This window comes from Tupaia chinensis, unplaced genomic scaffold (genome assembly GCF_000334495.1).
Source record: "Tupaia chinensis unplaced genomic scaffold, TupChi_1.0 Scaffold000617_1, whole genome shotgun sequence".
NCBI classification, from domain to species: domain Eukaryota; kingdom Metazoa; phylum Chordata; class Mammalia; order Scandentia; family Tupaiidae; genus Tupaia; species Tupaia belangeri.
This window is the reverse complement of record NW_006160136.1, coordinates 657,113-676,738: the sequence shown is the minus strand read 5'-3', so window position 1 is coordinate 676,738 and position 19,626 is coordinate 657,113. Positions and strand designations below refer to the sequence as shown.

General features: G+C 37.7%; 1 protein-coding gene across 6 annotated transcripts in view; it reads right to left on the bottom strand.

Moving 5' to 3' along the window:
- The window catches only part of RBMS3 (RNA binding motif single stranded interacting protein 3), a 638,647-nt gene that overhangs the window by 122,444 nt on the left and 496,577 nt on the right, over positions 1–19,626 (bottom strand). For all 6 annotated transcript variants that reach the window (XM_006158950.2, XM_006158951.2, XM_027775939.1 and 3 more), the window contains 2 exons: positions 18,194–18,240; positions 205–301 (listed from right to left, as the gene is read on the bottom strand). In XM_006158950.2, the coding sequence (XP_006159012.1) occupies positions 205–301; positions 18,194–18,240 (144 nt within the window). The remainder of the gene's footprint in view (positions 1–204; positions 302–18,193; positions 18,241–19,626) is intronic.

Here is a 19,626-nt window from a genome sequence, read left to right as displayed (position 1 = left end):
GATTTATTTATTATTCAGAGAACTGATGAAAACAGGTCCTTCAAAGTATTGGCTGATTCATAACGTAAGCATTATTACATTAAGAGGGGACTAACGTGTACGAGGGCCAATTCTTCTTGGAATTCTACTATGTCCTTTTTGTCTCTATTCGGTGTATTATTAGCAAGGACGAGCTTTCCTGAGGTGCAGGTAAATCGGACGTACCTGGTATGTGGAGACAGGGGAAGCAGCAATGAAAGGTGTGATAGATGTCTGTGGGATCATGCGGTTGGTTGCAATACTGTACGGTGAAGAATAAAATCTGCAAACAGAAAACAAAAAAAAGAAGATTCATGAAGCTGCTGCATGCCGGGCCGCTAATCAAATGCTACCAAGTACCTCTGGGAAAGACAGAGTTTCACCCGCATGTTTTCCTACCGACTGTTAACAGGAGCATCCGAGAGATTTACAGTATCTGATTCTACTAAGAGAAATAAATCGTTCTGAACAAAACGACAACTCTGAGTTATCTTATCAAATTGGCTGCAAGGAAATCTCTCTTAGGCCATGTGAGTGGAATGGTGTCTTTAACCAGCAAGAAAAGAAAAACATGGACACTGTTATTTAAACAGGTAATGCCATCTGAAAGCTCTTTGAAAGGCAAAACGAAAGTACTAAGTTTAAATAAAGGTAGCTGCTATCACACACACACACACACACACACACACACACACACACAGGATCTACATCTATCTCATTTACCAAATAAGAATCCATTTCTAGAAAGTACTGAATATTTTGGGGTAGACATGAATGCATGATCTCATGAAAAACATTCCATCTCCATAAAAAGAGTACAAGGATACTAATTTGTGTCTAGGTTGGAATAAGAATTTTTTTTTGATTCAGTAAAGACACTAGTGAAGATACCAGACCTACATGATACACTTAAATAGACTATAAAAAGTACTGAATTTTCCAGTCCCCCATACCCCTGCAATGAAAAATTACAGAATGATACTGGGCAAGATCAGGAATCCACAAATCAGAGGACGGATGATCCTTCTTGAGAGGCATTAATGGGTAGCTTCTAGAAAGGAAAACCCATGGCAGGTTCACCTCAGCCTAAGTTGTATCCACTAGTTGCCTAATGTCCAAGTTCTCCAGCAGAATTTTAAGCTGTATATCATGTATAAATGAAGGCTGGAGTAGCCAATCATAAGACAGACAAAACCAGATTGCCTGACAGGGACTATTTCACTGATGTGAAACTGGATCAGAAAAATCATGTCAGTGTTAATGGAATCATTATTTCACTTTGCCGTACTTTGAGGAAAAGTTAACTACGATATTCACAAAAAAAAAAAGGCATGATCGAGGTTAGAATTTGGGGACAAAATCTGTATCAAGCTTTAGAGGCCACTAATATTTTACTTTTTAAATTAATTTTTTTCTTTACTCATGGTAGAGTACATGTGTATACATGTGCATGAGAGAGAAAAAGGGTGTGAGATCAAATCACCTTCTACAGGTTCTAGTCATGACACAACGCCCTCCCTCTATCCAGCTTATAGGAACTGAGTATTTACACATTCACTGGGGCTGTTTCAGGTCAACCATGCTGGGAATTTGAACTGAGGTCACCATGTGGCTTCCAGCTTTTCAGTTCAGTACACTACTGCTTGTACCATCATAGCTGGGCCTGTTTATGGTATTTTGAATAGAGAATTTCATGGGTTACATTTCTAATAAATCTATGAGATCCCAATTGAATACAGAAGAACAGGAATTCAAGGTTGCTAGAATTCAGGGCCGGAGGTGGCATGGTAGTTAAGGAGCTAGACTCCCACATGGCTGACCATAGTTTGAGTCTCACACCTGGCAGCTTGCTTTCATACTTTGTCTCTCTTTCTTTGTGTGTGTGTCTCTCTGGTCAAATTAAAAAATAATGATAATAAATAAAATTAAATAAAATAATTCTTTAGAAAAGATTGCTAGAATTCAAGGAACACATTCTTTAAGCTTAGACTACTATAAAACTACTATAAAACTCATCAAGTAAGCATCAGGAAATTATAGTCTTAAATTCACTTTTTCTAGAGCTTAAGGATTTGTTAGTATCATACTTTTTGTTTGAAAAAAGTGTCTATGAAAAACTTGCTCCATTATACATCATATCCCTATTAGCCATACCTACTAGGCCTCTAAAGTTTTACTTATGAAGTAAAAAAAAAAAAATAGATATTGACACTGATTCAAATAACAAAAAAAAGGAGAAAGACAGACAATAGTAAGTGTTGCAAGGATGCACAGAAAACAGAAAAACAGAATTCTCATTCATTGCTCATAGGAATGAAAAATGGCACAACTATTTTGAAAATAGCTTGACAGTTTGGACAGTTTTTTTTTTGTTGTTGTTGTTGTTTTTTTTAAAGTTAAACATATACAAACCAAATGACCCTGCAATCTCAAACCTCGGTATTAACTAAAGTTAAATGAAAGTTTTCATTTATACAAAAATCTTAATATACAGGGCCAGCAGGTGGCATAGAGGTTAAAGTGTTGGACTCCCACATGGCTGACCCCAGTTTGAGTTCCAGACCCAGTGGCTCAAAACTCACTCCAGGCATTTGTGTGTGCATGCCCAAAATTCCAAGAGAAGATAAGAGAAGATGGGATTTTGGGTGTGGCCACCCCCCACCCCGGGGGGAGGAAGGGAGTGATTTCTTGTTTTCTGTGTCTCTGTTTCTCAGGTGAACACATACATCCTATAACAATTTTTCAGAAAAAAGAAAAAGAAAAAGAAAAGAAAAACTTAATGTAAATGCTTATTGTAACTTTATTCATACTTGTTCAAAAGTGAAAACAACCCAAATGTCCTTCAGTTGAATTGATAAGCAAACTGGCATATTCATATAATAGAACTCTGCTCAGTGATAAAGGAAATAACCACTGATCTGTTTAGCACGATTAATCTCAAGTGAATTACGCTAAATGAAAGAAGTTAGATGCAAAGGCTGCATAACTATAAAATTCCATTTCTGTCGTAAAATGGAAAGGGTAGAACTGTAGCGACAGAAAATAAACCAATGGGTAGTAAAGTCCAAGTGGAGGAAGGAGTTTATTCTAGACAAACATGAGGGAATTTGAGGAGCGTTTCCATATCTTGATTGTTGAGGTGATTATATCATTGTATGTGTCTAGCACATTCTACACTGAAAAGAGAATATGCTGCAAATTGTACCTAATAAAATCAACACTTTTTAAAAGCTATTACATAAGAAAGCATTCATCATTGTACTTCAAACATTTTATTGAGTGGGGGCCAGCAGGTGGTGTGGTGGTGAAGATGCTGAACTCCCACATGGTCAACAGCATGGTTTGAGTCTCAGACCTGATGGCTTGCTTTCCTACTTCCTCTGCTGAGCATGTGTGCCCTATACGAAATTTAAAAGATATTGACTAGGGACCAGCAGTTGACCTATTGGCTACGTCGCTGGACTCCCATGTAGTCAGCCACAGTTAGAGTCCCAAACCTGGTGGTTTAAACTCATGCCGGGCGTGTGTGTGTGGGTGTCCAAGATCTCGAGAGGAGAATGGAGAAGGGATTGCAATGTGGCCATCCCCCTGAGGAGTGATTTCTTGCTTTCTGTTTCTGGGTCTTTCTAGCGAGTACATGTGCTCTACAGCAAACATCTCTCAAGAAAAGGAAAATAGAAAGGGAAAGTGAGAAAACAAACTGCCAGGTCTGGGACTCAAACTGCAGTTGGCCATGTGGGAGTCTAGCACCTCAAGCATCACACCACCTGCCAGCTTCCTTGATCACTTAAATTCCACGTTATCAGCACATTAGTTGCAATGGTAATGAAAGTTGAACTTCTTAATTAGTCAGCACAGTCAGGCTACTGCCTACTTCTCTAGTATGTTTTTCTCACCCTTGGCCAGCTAGGATCCGAGCACACTGATCATCCTATGTCCCATGATTTTGCCATTATCCCTCTTACCTGGTCACCGAACTGGCGATTCTCTCTGCCTAGCACATCACCTCACCAATCTCCAAGAAGGCTGCCCGTTTTCACCTTTGTTCTCATTCAATGTTCTCTTCTTCAGAGAGCCTGTAGCTAAAGTAACAACTGCCATCTCTACCCCAATTGTTCTCTATCATTTTTTCCTAATCTATTTATTTTTCAGTGTCCTTGTCACTATCTAAAGTAGTAATTATAAAACCTCTCCTTGTGCATCCTATGGACAAAACATGTCCCCTCCAAATTCATATATTACAATTCTAGCCTCGACTGTGGCCATATTTGGACATGGGGCCTCTAAGGAAGTGAATAAGAACAAGGGGCCAGCAGCTGGTGTGGTGTTTAGGACTCTAGATGCCCATATGGACAACCAAGGTTCAAGTCCTGGGCCTAGTGGCTTCCTTTCTCATTGTCCCTTTTTCTCTCTCTGTTTCTCTCTGGTGAGTGCAAGTGCCCTGTAGCAAAATTAAAAATAATAATGATAACGATGAATAAAATAAAATAAATAATTAAAAAAATATTAGAGAAGGTAATAGGGCAGGACTTTGAATGGATAGAATTGTTGCTCTTGAAGATAAAAAGGATACCTCACAACTCATTCTCATTCTCTCTGCCCACATGCACACACTGAAGAAAAGACCATGCGAAGACATAGTCAGATTATGGCCATTTGAAAGTCAGGAAGAGAGGCCTCAAGAGAAATCAAATTGGCTGGATCTTGAACTTCTAGCCTTCAGAATTATGAGAACATAAATTTCTGTTGTTTGAGCCCCACAATCGATGATACTGATGGAGCCTGAGCTGATTGGCACAATGTGTTTATTGACTACTTCTCTCTCTCTACAATGTCACTTCTAAAGGAATTGAGGACATATCAGCTTGAGGTCTGGAATGGAGCCTGGCACATAGCGAATACTCAATAGCTATAGACTGAACGGAGGAGGGAATGCAGAGCACTTTAGGGAATTAAGCTGTGATTGCAGGACAGGACAGTCAAAGCCAAGATGGTGGGAGCCTAGATGGGTCTCTTTTTCTTTCTCTTTCTCTTTCTCTCTCTCTCTCTCTCTCTTGTTGTTGTTTTTGGAGAGGTTTTTGCTATAGGGTACGTGTACTCACCAGAAAGAGAGAGAGAGAGAGACAAAGAGACAGAAAGTGAGAAATCACCCCCCAGGGGGATGGCCATGCCGCAATCCCTTCTCCTCCAGTCTCTTCTTGGGATCTTGGGCACACACGCACAAGCTCCTAGCGTGAGTTTAAGCTACCATGTCCAGGATTTGAATCATGGTCGACTACATGGGAGTCCAGCGACATAGCCATTATGCTAACTGCTAGTCCTGAAGATGGGTCTCTAAAATGGGCAGGAAGCTGAGAGACAAGAGTCGAGAGAAAACAGTGCAGTGCTGAATATTTGTGAATGCTTAGTTGAAGCTTAACTTCGATTTCCTTACCAGCTTAGCTGGTAAGGGCATTAGTAACTAAGCAAAATAGCTTTTTAAATCTTTTTTAAAGAAAATAATGGTTTACATTTTTAAATCCCCTTTAGGTCTTATCTTTGCTAGAACTTATTTATGAGGAAGGAAACAACAAGATTTTTCCGGGACTCCTAATTACATGACAGGCGTCCATGACAACGGAACAAACTGTCCTTCTCATACCACACAGTATTTAACTTCTGGTAGAAACTCAAGTTCAGCCTTTTATCCTGACAAACAAATCCTGCATCGCATTTTAGCATGGCCAGTCGATTCTGTAAAATGTACCAATCGGAGTATTAAAAAATGAAAGCAATAAAGATGGGATTGACAGGCAGAGTTTACAGGAAATTCTACGGGGAAAACAGAGAGCAGAAACATAAAGAAACCAGGCAAGTAAACTGATACTAGCCAAGGGAACCCTTGGGGGAAAATCTAATGTATTTCTGTTCTATCTGCTCTAATCCTACCCATCAAACAAAAATGCTATTTTATACTTCCCATCATGTTCCGATACTGCCACTCAAATCAGAGAGTTGTTTAAGATGGAAAACGTACAGGGAAGAATAGACTCAGCAAACTGTCTTAATCCCCTAAGTCTAGTATTCTGAAGTAAGCTCTTCTCAAGTCCAAACATAAACCAGATGAATTCACAGGAAACCGTTGCTTAAACCACGGCAGGAGAAGATGCTATTGCATTTGAGACTTAGAGGTATCATATCTGAAGAAGATTCTCAAGGTCAGACTCTAAAGAGAGAAGAGCAGAATGCATTTTCCCAACATCTTAACTTTTTCTCATTCCCTACCGTGTGTCTGTCATGGTTTAAAAATATTTTCACAAGAGGCATCATGTTAACAAAAGACATCAGAGCATTCAAATAAATACTTCGAGCAGAAGCGTCAAGTGATTAAGAGACAGGAAAGAATCTTGATCACACTTTTTAGCTATAATAACAAATTCTAAATATGGGAGATTATGGTTTGTATCTGGTAAAATATACATTATGCTTTGCTAATACTAGTACAGAAAATGGAATGAATTGTTTAACAATTATTTCCCTGGGAAGAGTTCACTCTCTAAAGAGAGGTATTCTTTGCCAAGATTCATACAGCATTACATTAATAAGAAGTGCTCCTTTTTTCCTTAGCCCCTGGGTCTAAGCCAGCTGTGATTTTGCTTCTTTTCCTCAGGGGACACGTGGCAATGTCTGGAGACATTTTAGGTTGATACAACATGGTGGGAGAGAGATGCTATTGGCATCTGAGGGGTTGAGGTCTACACCTTCTACAAGCCATAGGACACTTTCCACACCTAAAATGGCCTACTCTAAAATGTTAGTGTCAAGATTGAGAAGCCTTACCTTAGGCACATGAACTAGTTACATCTGGAGAGCTTTAACGTGAACAAAATGGCAAATGGCAACGTAACCAAGAGAAGGTAACTAGTATGATCTACAGAACTCTATGCTAGCCTTTTAAAAACTTAGTATTGCTAGGGAATGCAAAAAGTTATTTGGGGAGATGGCAGTAGATGCCGTGGTGGTTGAGGGCGCTGGATCCCACATGGCCAACCGTGGTTTGAGTCTCAGACATGGCAGCTGTCTTTCTCCCTTTCCCTCTCTCTCTCTCTCTCTCACTCTGTCCCTCTCTGGTCAAAAATAAATAAATAAATAAATAAAGTTAAATAAACTAATTCTTTAAAATAAAAGTTACTTGGTTCTCTGGCATGGAAAGCAAGTGTCCTCTAGACATCCAGAAAATACAAGTCTAGGTCATTGATAGGACATTATTTTGCCTGCAGACAAGTCATCTTGGGGGGATTTGGCAGTCCGTAGTAATATGGTGAAATTTTATTTCAGTGACAATAAAAATAGCATGAATATATCAATAACCCCAGGGTAGAATGTTTTTTACTGTAGGAAAAAAAAAAAACACACAAAATCCTATTTGCACACTGAAATAAACAGCCCTAGCTTGTGTTTCATGTCCACAGGCAATATCGCTAGAGTTGGAACCGTGAATACTATCCTGAGGGTAACACAACAGCACAAGATTAATAAGTTATTGGTCGTTTTCACTGTAATACCAACATATCCTTCACATTAGATTTCTTTCCCAGTGTAATAAGATAAAGCTTTTGTATCACTTAATATCAAATGCCCATATAAAACAGCTGGCAAACCAATGCTATAGGAAACATTCTTTTTCACATCTTCCCCAAGGATATATTTTATTCAAATAAAACAATCCAAAAGGCTTCTACACAGCAGCTCTCAGTGAAAAGGGCATCAGAAAGATGAGCTTTTGAATATGGGAGGGATGATTTTCCACCTCCTATGCTCATATGTGAAAGTGATGGAATTTCATATTGGACGACTGAAAAAACAATAGGCAACAGTAATAACAAAAGATAGAGGTACCCAGATAGTGATGCAAGAAGAACATTTTTGTTCTAAGTTAGCCTATAATAAAGAGCAGAATGCTCTTTACTTTTCTCTTGAGATCCAGACACTTTTTCAGTCTAACCTTCAAACTTTTAGGGAGAAGTGACATTGAACCAGTTTCTTCTTTTTTTTTGTTTCCTTCTCTTTTTAGTGGACATATAGATAGATTCAAGGAGATGACAGAACTAACATTTTCTACTGCCTAAATGCAAAGAGATTCACCAGGGTCATCACAAAATGTTTATTCTTCATTAGCTAACGATTAAGCTAAATGTGGGAGTCCTTATTTCAGTTTGATGTTGCCCCATTAACATGGACGTTATGGAATTCAGAACATTTAACTCCTTACAGTTTGACCTACTAACTACCATCCAGTCACATATTCACTTGATACTCAGAAAGCTCTAGAGTTTAGTATGCAATTACAGGATCCCAGTGGATCATAAAATATGTCCTTTTGCTAGAATATTCGACCTCTCTAAGAACTCCGTCAGGAGGTCTTCCTAATTCCTCATAAGAATGCAACCGCCTCTCCTCTGTGGCTCTATGGGATTTTCTTTATTTTCCTTTAAAACACACATACACACACACACACACACACACACACACACACACATGTCAACAATGAAAATTGCTTCTCTCTTACCCTTATTCACCAGTACTTTTTTGACCTTCTCTAGTGAACTCCTTTCACCCTTTCTCATGTAGTTTTCTAAGAATATTTTATACATATAAAAGTGAATATATGTAATAGCCTAATAATAACACACTGTGCTCCTATTGCAATTCTATTTGTATTCTGTCTTGTTGTAGAATTGTGTACATGTCCCTGGTCTCTAATATGATGCGACAATTTTCTTTTGCAAATTGTATCACCATCAAAATTTTAAATATTATAATAAATAGATACTAAAAAAAGGTTGAACTCAACTGAATCAGCATGAAACAATGTTTAACAATATTAATTGTATGGGAGCGGGTTGAACCTCTCTGTTTGGAAACCATTTATTCCTTGTAAAATAGGACTAGCTTCTTCTCTACTGCAATAAATGTTTCCCCCTCTGCTAGGGTCCTTCGCTTTGTGTTAGGTTGAACCACTAGATCAAATACAAGGATGTGAATAGGGAGTGTCACACTTTATTGTGGCTATCCGTATGCAGAGACAGTTATTTAAATCAGTTTTCACACCTCTAAGATGCAAATGCCAATGTTAAGCCAAGGGACAGCTTGTTGAGAAAATATTTGTGGTTATTTTGACAACTTACTCTCACAGACATGGTTATTATGTTATTCTATTAGTGCCTTATTATCATGATGTTGACATGGTTAGTCTGTTAGTGCCTTACTATCACGAAGTTACCATAGAAGATAATAAAATCAAAGATGAGCAAACATTTAAAAAATAATTCATATGGGGGGGCAGCACTTGGCGTGTTAAGGTGCTAGACACTCCCACATGGCCAACTCCATTTCGAGTCATGGATTTGGTGACTTGCTTTCTCACCTTCTCTCTTTCTCTCCCTCTGTCTCTCTGTGGCTCTCTCTGGTCAAATTAAAATAAAAACAAATAAATTAAATAAATAATTCTTCTAAAAAATAATAATCCATATGAATTAATATGAAATGAACCAAGCAGAAGATTAAATAGATTCAATATTTCTATTCTTTCAATTTCACATATAAAATTTCTCTCGTTCTTGTCAATGCCAGTACAATACACTTCCAAAATTCCATTTTTAACTAAGGAAAGGAGGAATGCATGGGCATTTTGGCTGCTTTGGGTTAACTAGAAGTTACATTTAAGGAGAATCACGTTAAGGTGTTACATGATGACAGGAGAGGGTTGATGGCTGTCAGAAGGATGGTTTCCCTAGTGCCAGTTTCTGGGAACCAAGGAGATACTAACAGTTACGATTCTTATTCTGACTAGTTAAATAGTCTATATAAATGAAGACCTGGTGCTTACCTTCATTTAGTTGGTAGTCTAGTAATGAAATAGATACAGATGTCAATAACTACATGAGCAAAAAGACTGTCACAGAAACGTCTAAAATAAGGTAGCGATTGCATACACATTTACATTGATGACTACATTATATCATGCCAGTTTCCTTTCATCCTCACTAACTCTTATGAAAAGGTATTAATACTGTAATCTCCACCCCACATATGAGAAGACTGAAGTATTGGGTCATCAGGAATATCATGACACATTTCTGCATAGAAAGTAGGTTCTGGGACCAGTAGATGGTGTAATGGGTACTTTCTCGATTCCCATGTAGTTGACCACAGTTTGCATCTTGGACCTGGTGACTTAAAATTCTCACCAGGCACATGTGCAGGTGTACCCAAAATCCCAAGAGGAGAATGGGGAGAAGGGATTGGGGCATGACCATCCCCTGGGGGTGGGGGGAATTAATTTCTTGCTTTCTGTCTCTGTCTCTTTAGCAAGTGCATGTGCCCTATAGTAAAAGGTAAAAGTCTCTAAAGAAGAAGAAGAAAAAGAAAAAGAAGAAGGAGAAGGAGAAGAAAGTAAGTAGGTTCTGGTTTGTTCTCATAACCATTGATTGCACTGTTTTCCTCAAGACTAATTTTGTAAGTAGCTCTGCTTGATGTAATTAGATGGTGTTCTTGAAGTGAGAATAGAACTTTTTAAATGCATATTGTTGGGGGATTTGGGGAAGTAGGTATCACCGTGCCTGAACTCAGGCAGACAGAATTCCATATGCAATGAGATTCAGAGATCCAAAGCAGCATAGGATGTTTTGAGCAACATGGATCAGCTCAGATGCAGTACCTAAATCATACTGTTCTTTGTGCCAGTTAGGGGAGTTCAAGTTTGCTTCTGTAGTTAGTAAAGATCATGTTGTACTTTAAATGATTACAGATAGGTAGATGATTCCTGTGATTATGTTTACTTTAAACATTTTTATTTTTAAAAATAATGATTTTATTTTATTATTAATATTTTTAAATTTGCGATAGGGCATGTGCACTCACCAGAGAAAAGAGTAAAGGCAGGGGCAGGGCAGGTACTGAGAAAGCCATGCATCAGGTCTGGGACTCAAACCACTGTTCGCTATATGGTCGTCCAGCACTGTAACCACCATGCTATTTGCTGGCTCCGCATTTGCTTTTTTAAAAAATAAATTTAGTAAGAATTATTCAACAAGCAATGTGAAGAGGGCCAGATAGTGACTGTGAGGCAGATCTACACAGAAAGGTTGTGGTTTGAGTCAGGAGACTCCCTGAGCACGCCATATACTGTGCCCCTGATCTGGGCTAGCTGGGGCTGAGGAGTAGACTGGGTGTCATGATCTTGTCAAAAGTACTGTATCTCTACCTCTGTCTCTCCTTTTCTTCTTCCCTCTCACTCATGGAACAAATAAATAAGATTTTAAAAGGCAAAAATGGTTTAGAGGAGAGTTATCTTAGAGGCAAGTAAAGGGAGCTTAGTATAGGTAGACTACAGGGCTTGAGTGAACCCAATCAGTTGCAGAAGGAAAGAGTTTGGTTGAAGAAATATTTCAGGCACAGATTAAATGACCAATCATAATGACCTATTTGTTCATGACACATGTAGGAGGAGAAAGAGCCTCTACGTTCTTTCAAGGCTCCTTAAACTGGAGTCTACAGACTAAAAGGCTTCAGAGTGAATTTTTTTAATTACAAAAAATGTTTCCACTTGATATGTGAAGTTTGTATTATGTAGTACTGATAAGAATAATGACCTCAGTTTGGGACATACAAAGACAGAAGCAATATCTAATAAGCAGCTAGAGACAATGAGTAGTACTCTGCACCTAGTTATGAACTTGATATACAGATTTGCATCTGCTAGTCTCCTGTTCCTAAAACCAAGATCATAGACAAATTGAAGTAGAGAGGAAAATACGGATTGAGAAAGACGAAACCCTGAGAAAGATGAGCAAAAGTAAGAAGCAGAGAAAGAGAAGAGCCATTTGGTGAGCAGAAAGTGTGAGCAAGAAGGAACAGCTAGAGTCGTGGAACCCAAGGAATAAGAGTTTCAAAAGGTATAAGTGGTTAACGAAAGAAGTCAAATGAGTACAATTTCATGTCAGATACAGACTAAAAATGTCAGTTGTAATTGGCAGTTATGGAAGTCATTGGGGCCATAAGCAAGAGAAATTTCAGTGCGTTTTGAGATTTTTATTTTTAAGAGAGAACTTAGCTATAGGGCACATGTGCACGCCAGAGACACAGAGAGAGACAGAGAGACAGAAAGTGAGAAATCTTCCCCCAGGGGGATGGCCATGCTGCAGTCCCTTCACCTCCATTCTCCTCTTGGGATTTTAGACACACACTCACACATGCCTGGCATGTGTCTTAAGCCGCCAGGTCCAGGACTTGAACTACAGTTGACTATGTGGAATCCAGCGACGTTACCATCTGCTGGTCCCCTTTGAGATTAAAATTTTATATTTCAATAGGCAGAATTAGAAAAGAATAAAGGGAGATAATGTGTACAGAAAAGTAAAGATGTTTATGAGAAAAGAGAAAGCTGACAGGGTGGTTGCTAAAAGGGATCCTGTCCACAGGAAAGGATTGTTTTGTTTCTGCCTTTTACATGGGGGGGAGAAACTTGAGTAACTGTACACATATAGGTGGAAAGGTACATGCAATGGACAGGAACATACTGAACAGCAGGACTGATTAATAGACTACTTTTTTTTATTACATGAGATTAAACAGAATCAAGAATTTGGAAATCCTTAATATCCTAACTAATGTTTGTTTACTGAAAAAACTCAGGGCAACAAGTGACATAGTAGTTAAGGTGTTGGATTTCCACATGCCCTACCATGGTTTGAGTCCCAGATCCAGAAGCTTCAGACTACATAGGGCGTGCGTGATGCACACATGTCCAAAATCCCAAGAGGAAAATGGAGGATAAAGGATCATGTCATGGCCATCTCCCCCATCCCCGAGGGTTAATTTCTAACTTTTCTTCTCACTGTGCCTCTCTATCTCTCTATTTAATGTATGTGCCTTATGACAAAAACCTTAAAAACAAAAAGAAAAAAAATGCTTGGTGTTGTAAATATTTAAGTAGGTGATTGTACAAAGTGGACCATTTTTGCATCCATTAGAATAGTTCAAGGGGTACATAAGGAATAGAAAGATCATATTTTAGAAAATTTAAGGTTGATATATGCACCTGCAAGAACCTCAAAGTGATCTAGAGGTGGTGATTTTGTTTTTTTGTTTGTTTGTTTGTTTTTTGGAGAAGTTTTTGCTATAGGGTGCATGCACTTGCCAGAAAGACAGAGAGAGAGAGAGAAAGCGAGAAATAACCCCTGGGGGGAGGATGGGCACGCCACAATCCCTTCTCCATTCTCCTCTTGGGACCTTGGGCATGCATACACACATGCCTGGTGTGAGTTTAAGCACCAATTCCAGGACTCAAACCACGGTAGACTACATGGGAGTTCAGTGACATCGCCATTACGCTAACTGCTGGTCCCTGGAGGTGGTGACTTGAAATGTGAGGTGGAAACCTTCAGGAAAAGGAAGAAATGGTCACCGTATACTAGGCAGCCTTTACCACTTCTGCCTAAAGTACACCTTCGACAACTCAGATAAGAAGCAAATCTCTGACTTTTTTTTTTTTTCCTCATTAGGTCTGTAATAAATAAGAATGGGTTCTTGGAAATTGATGTCTTGGTTAAATTTTAAATTGTCCACTGTAGAATACGTGATTAAAGTGATGTATATGAAGATAACCATTCTCTAACTCCAGTTCAACACCTATGGTTGACGCTTGGTCATTCTTTTTTTCTTAGTGGCTTCATGAGTCAAGTATGTTGGAAATTGAGTACATCATCTCTCTCTGCTTTATTTCCTTGACTTTCTACTAACAGTACTACTACTCCTTCCAGGATTCAAATTTCAGAGTCGCTTTTGTTCTTTTCTCTTTTGCCATCAAATATAACAACCACTAGTCATTAAATGTGGTCAGAGCTCAGCTCAAGGCATTGCATATTCAGAGAAGTCTTGAGTAACCACCCAAGCAAAGCCAGACTCTTAACTATCAGGTGCTTATTAGGCACAAGTAATGAAAAGTTCTTCACATTGATTCCTACTGCTATCATGTAGGGCAGAAAAGACTGGACATGTCTTATTCACTGGTATGCCCCTAATCCTGTTGTTGAAACAGAATTCGTTGATGGCTACTTGCTTACTATATGGATGAACAGTTCTTTAATATTGTCCCTCTTCCTGGTTCTCTTCACTTATACATTGATCATTCTAGAAAAACTCTTATCCTTTTATAATTGGACTGTTTTAATATCTTGTTAATGATGCTTTCTTCTTATAAGATTATCCTGCTCCAATGGATTCTTCATTATTTATGTCATAGCACTCTGTTGCTAAAAACCAACAATTATTCCCTGGGTTTATGAAATAAAAATCAAATCCTTACACTTTCAAATCTGGTACTCACAAAACTTTAAAAACTTGTAAAGTTCCTTCATAAGAAATTCATTCCAGGTGCTGGCAGGTGGCATGGTGGTTAAGGGTGCTGGATTCCCACATGGCTGACCACAGTTTAAGTCCTGGACCTGGTGGCTTCCTTTCTCACTCTCTCTCTCTCCTTCTCTCCCTCTCTCCATTCTTCCCTCCCTCTCTGATCAAATTTAAACAAATAAAATGAATAAAGTTAAAATAATTCTTAAAAAATAAAGAAAGAAACATTCTAGTGGCTTGATGTGTGATCTCTACAAACTCCTCTATTCACACTAGTCAATTTTCTCAGAAAGCATCTTTTCCTATGTCTAGTCTTGATAAATTATGTCCTCCTTGATGTCCTATGTCAAATCTCCTTGATTCATATAGCCTTCCCTTTATCCTAGCTGGATGAAGACATCAGATTCTACCTCAAGTCAGAGACTGGCATTTGACTCAGCTCTAGTTGAATGGCTTTTTTTTTTCTTATCTGTAAAGAAGAATTATTACCATTTGCTTGAAAGGGATATTATTAGTAAATAAAATAACCCATGCAAGGTATTTTGACATGAATTTTTTAATTTTACTTTAAAATCAACCAACTATAAAGTATATTTGGGGCAACTAAACAAATTGAAAACAATAGATGATATTTTGAAAGTACTCATTTCATTTTATTTGATAATGGTACAATCATTAGGTGACACAAGGTCCTTATTTTTGAAGCTATATGTTACAAGCATTTAGGGGGTAGAGGGTTATGATGTCTAAATTTTATTTTAATATGATCCAGAAAAAAAGTATCTACTTATCTAACTAGTGCTTGACACAATTTATGATTAAATAATTGATAATATAATAATTTGTAAAAACTGAAAAAGTTATTTTATTTCTGTCTTTACTTTAATAACCCAAGCTTTGTAACTGCCAAAACTAGGTATGTCTAGGTCACTGTTATATCTCCAATTCTTCACAAAGTATTGGGCAACAAGGTATTTTTAATAAGTCTGGTAGATATATAGTTGACCCCACTTATTCATATTTTTACTTTTTTTAAAGAATTATTTATTTTATTTTTTATTGTAATTATTAATTTTAACTTGACCAGAGAGAGAGAGAGATAGGAAGAAAGAGAGGAGAATTGAGAAAGCAAGCCACCATGGTCAGCCATATGGAAATCCAGCACCTTAACCACCACGCCACCTGCTAACCCCACAATTTTGCTTTTTGTGGTTTCAGTTAAACTGCAGTCAACCATGACCTGAAGATGCTAAATGGAAAATTTCAGAAATAAACTATTCATAAGTTTTAAATTGGGCATGTTCTGAGTGGTGCGACGAAGCCTTGTGTTGTCCACACATCCAGGACATGAATCATCCCTTTGCCTAGCATATCCATGAAGTATATACCACCTGCTTATTAGTCACCTAGCAGACCAGGGTAATAGGTTGGTTAGAGACTGACAAAACACAGCAGTATGTATGGTGTTAGGTACTAGCCATGGCTTCAGGCATCCGCTGAGGGTTTTGGAACGCATATTATATATTCTAGATAGGTAGATGCATGCCTGCATAATACGTACATACATGCACCATTTACATATATATTCAATATTGTGAAATACTAATAGCGGTTGAATCTAAATAGTGGGCATGCAGGTGTTTATTTAAATATTATTTTAATTTTCCTACATGTATATAGATTTTTTTTCTTTTTTTTTTGGAGAGGTTTTTGCTAAAGGGCATATACACTAGCCAGAAAAACAGAGAGACAGAGAGGCAGAAAACAAGAAATCACCCTCCGCAGGGTGGAAGGCCACGCTGCATTCCCTTCTCCTCCATTCTCCTCTCAGGATCTTGGGCACGCATGCACACGTGCCTGGCATGAGTTCAAGCCACAGGGTCCCAGACTCAAACTGCCATCAACTACATGGTAGTCCAGTGACATAGCCATTATGCCAACTGCTGGTCCCTATAGAGATTTTTAAAAGTACATTTTAATTGTAATTACACATATTCATTTAACTATGAAACCACGTGCCATTAAGTTACAAATACAGAGTGCTTGGTACATAATATGTGTTCAAAAATGTCACTGCACCTATATAGCATCTATTTTCTGCAACTATCACTTAGCATACCATGCCTTATTTTGTATCTCCTGCATTAACTATTTTATCTCCAACTATTCAACATGATTCTAGAAGACTTTCCGGGTCTTTACGTATTTCTTTATTTTTTCCGTTGGCCATTTAGATTTAATGGTAAAAGACTGGTTAATGATAACAAGGCATCATAAAACCTTCAGAAGGAAAGGAAAATGCTTTGTGGACCATTTTATTAGTTTGTGTGTGGCAGTTTTAAGTTATTAGTTTTTAAAATCTGTACTATTTTTGGTTCCCTTTGATTTATTTATTTTAAAATTTTTAATTAATTACTTTTCCATTCATTCACTAAGCATAGTCACAGCATACAAAGTGTGATTTCCCATCCAGAATATATTGCATAGTGGCTTAATCATACATGTTATTATTGATAATTTTCCATTTCTAGTTTCATATGTGTGTGTATATGGGGGATATATATATATATATATATATATACCATCAAGTTTACAGCATCTTATTAAAATTAAGTACAAGCTTATGGGGAAAATAAAGGATATTCTTAATTTTCACTCCCAGAAGGAAGTTTTAATTGAACAAATGACAAAAAAACTTAACTCCTGTTCTAGTCTGCCACCAGTATTCACTCTTTTATGGGAGGGTAATGGTAAGCTTCTTGACAGAAAAGGCTTTGTCTCATTCTTTGTTTGTTTGCTTCTTTGTTTTACATCTATCGAATATAATATTCTTCCTACCAAACACATTGGATCTTTGTTGGACAAGAAAAAGACTGTCTGAATTCATGACCGCAAGAATAAGAGGTCATTACATAAACACTTTGAACATCCCGCAGAATAGCTCACAGCCTTCATTAGAGTCCATTGACCAAATGGAATATAGGGTTTGATTTTCGCTTCCTCCTGAACTGATAGTCAGTGAGAAATCATCATGATTGATCTCTAATAAGACTGTCAGACAAACAACTGAAAACTATAGAGAAATACCAAGCTATGAAAATAAAACCAGGCACAACCAAAGAACAATTTTTATCAATTGCAAGACAAAGCACAGAAAAGAGATTAGGAAATGCGAAGGTTTCAACCAAAGATACTCAGACGTCACAGAATTTGAGAATCCAGAGAAATAGTTTCGTAGTCTAATTTGTTAGAGGAGGAGTTTGAAGCTGTGTGACTTGCTCTAAGGAAGAGGCTACGAATTTCCAGATGGAAATTAAAATGAAGAATGAAGATACAATTATCTGAGTTATTCAATTGACTTCTGTCCTTTTCTTTTCATCTGATCATCCGAAGGAAAGAGTAAAAGCATTATTAATATAGCAATTAACTGGGACGCACACTAAAAGGTATTGAAAACTAAACTCTAGAGCAAATAGCAAAAGAATCACTCCTATCCCGAGGTACAGATAATTTTCTAGCCTAGCTTTATCTCTACTCCCTGTTCACATCCTAGTCCTTATACTTTCTCAGACCAGAAAGAGAAGGGCAAAAGAAGAGTGTAATGTGGGCAGAGGTACAGTGAAAATGTGAGATCAGAAGTCCCTACAGAAAGAATTACAATGGCGAAAATTTTAATGATGTACAACAAAAGCAAAACAAATTTGAAAGTCTTCCTTTGGTATTGATTCAGAACACACAGATTTCTTGTCAATTCAAATAGAAAAAATAAATATGACGTACTTACCCATTCTGTATGGCAGCTGTGGGGTCATAGGTCAGAGCCATGCCAGCCTGTATGTGGGGGGAGGGGAGAAAATAGATCTTTACATGTTTATTATGGTGTCCAAAACCAGTACGTACTAACACTTTTATTTTTTATTTCCATGGTTTAAGTTTATTTTTTTCCTATATATTTCTCCACCCTTACTGCCAAGACTAACATTTTTACTACCCACACACCAGAATTCACCAATGAGTTGGTAGTTTATATGATACATCCAGACAAACCAAGGAACAGTGTAGCCTGGATGATTTTCATTTATGCTTCATAAACCATCTGCTGTCTAATCTGGTATCCTTATAATTTCTCACTATTGTCAAGATCACCTCTTGTACATTTCATGGCATGAAAAAAAAAAGAATGAATCTTACAGTCAGGATAAAAATAAAAGCTACTGAAAATGTATCCAACCTTATAGAAGAAAATGTTAAGACATACTTATTTTAAAATAGCTCATATGCCTCAGGCAGGGGTCTGTCCACAATGAGTCACACAGTGCTGGTCCAATACGTTGCTACTACCTGTCTTACTAAGCGTGGTAGAAAGGGGAGGTCATTTACATATGATGGGAATTCTAGGCCATAGGGCTAATAATGAGGTAGCTTTGTTCACTTTCTAAAAATAAGACCACCTCAGAAAAAGTAGAGTTCTATAACTGGCAGTAATTTCAGAAGAGAATATAAACGTCAATGTCATTGAATCACAGCCTACCACATTCCTTGATATACAACATCACATTTGATCCTCACAACAACCCTATGAAGTAAGCCGGAGAAATATGTTCTCCATTTTATAGGTGAAGACATTGAAGCTTGGAAAGGTCAAGTGACTTGCTCAAGGTCACACATTTGGAGGCAGAACCAGATTTCAGCCCAAGTCATCTGATGTGGGCTCCTTTCCACTCCTCCGCTATGACACTGGCCTAGGATTTGAAGGGGAACTGACTTTGGATTCAGCATATACAATAAACTAAAATAAAAATTCTCAGGTTTCCTAACACAGTGCCTAATGTATGGTAGGACCTACTGCCTTCGAGTTTAGATTGCATGCATTATTTTCCCTAAATAAAAGTTTCAATTATAATTATGATTGGTATGAGGAATAAAAGTGTAGAACTCTATATGCATGGGATTGGCATAAAGGGAATGTACATAAATTGATAGGGAGTTTGAGATGACTGTCAAAAATTAAGAGCAATACACTGAGAACACATGGGTAATAACTAGTACATCATCAGGAAAGTCATGAGGTATTTATGTTTTTCTATGCAAAATGCATCATGACTTTTCAGACAACCCAATACATTGACTTCTTTAAATGAAAGCATCTCATTTATGTTAAAGAAATACACAATTGACAATATAATAATCTAGAGGGCTGGGAAATGAGAAGAGAAT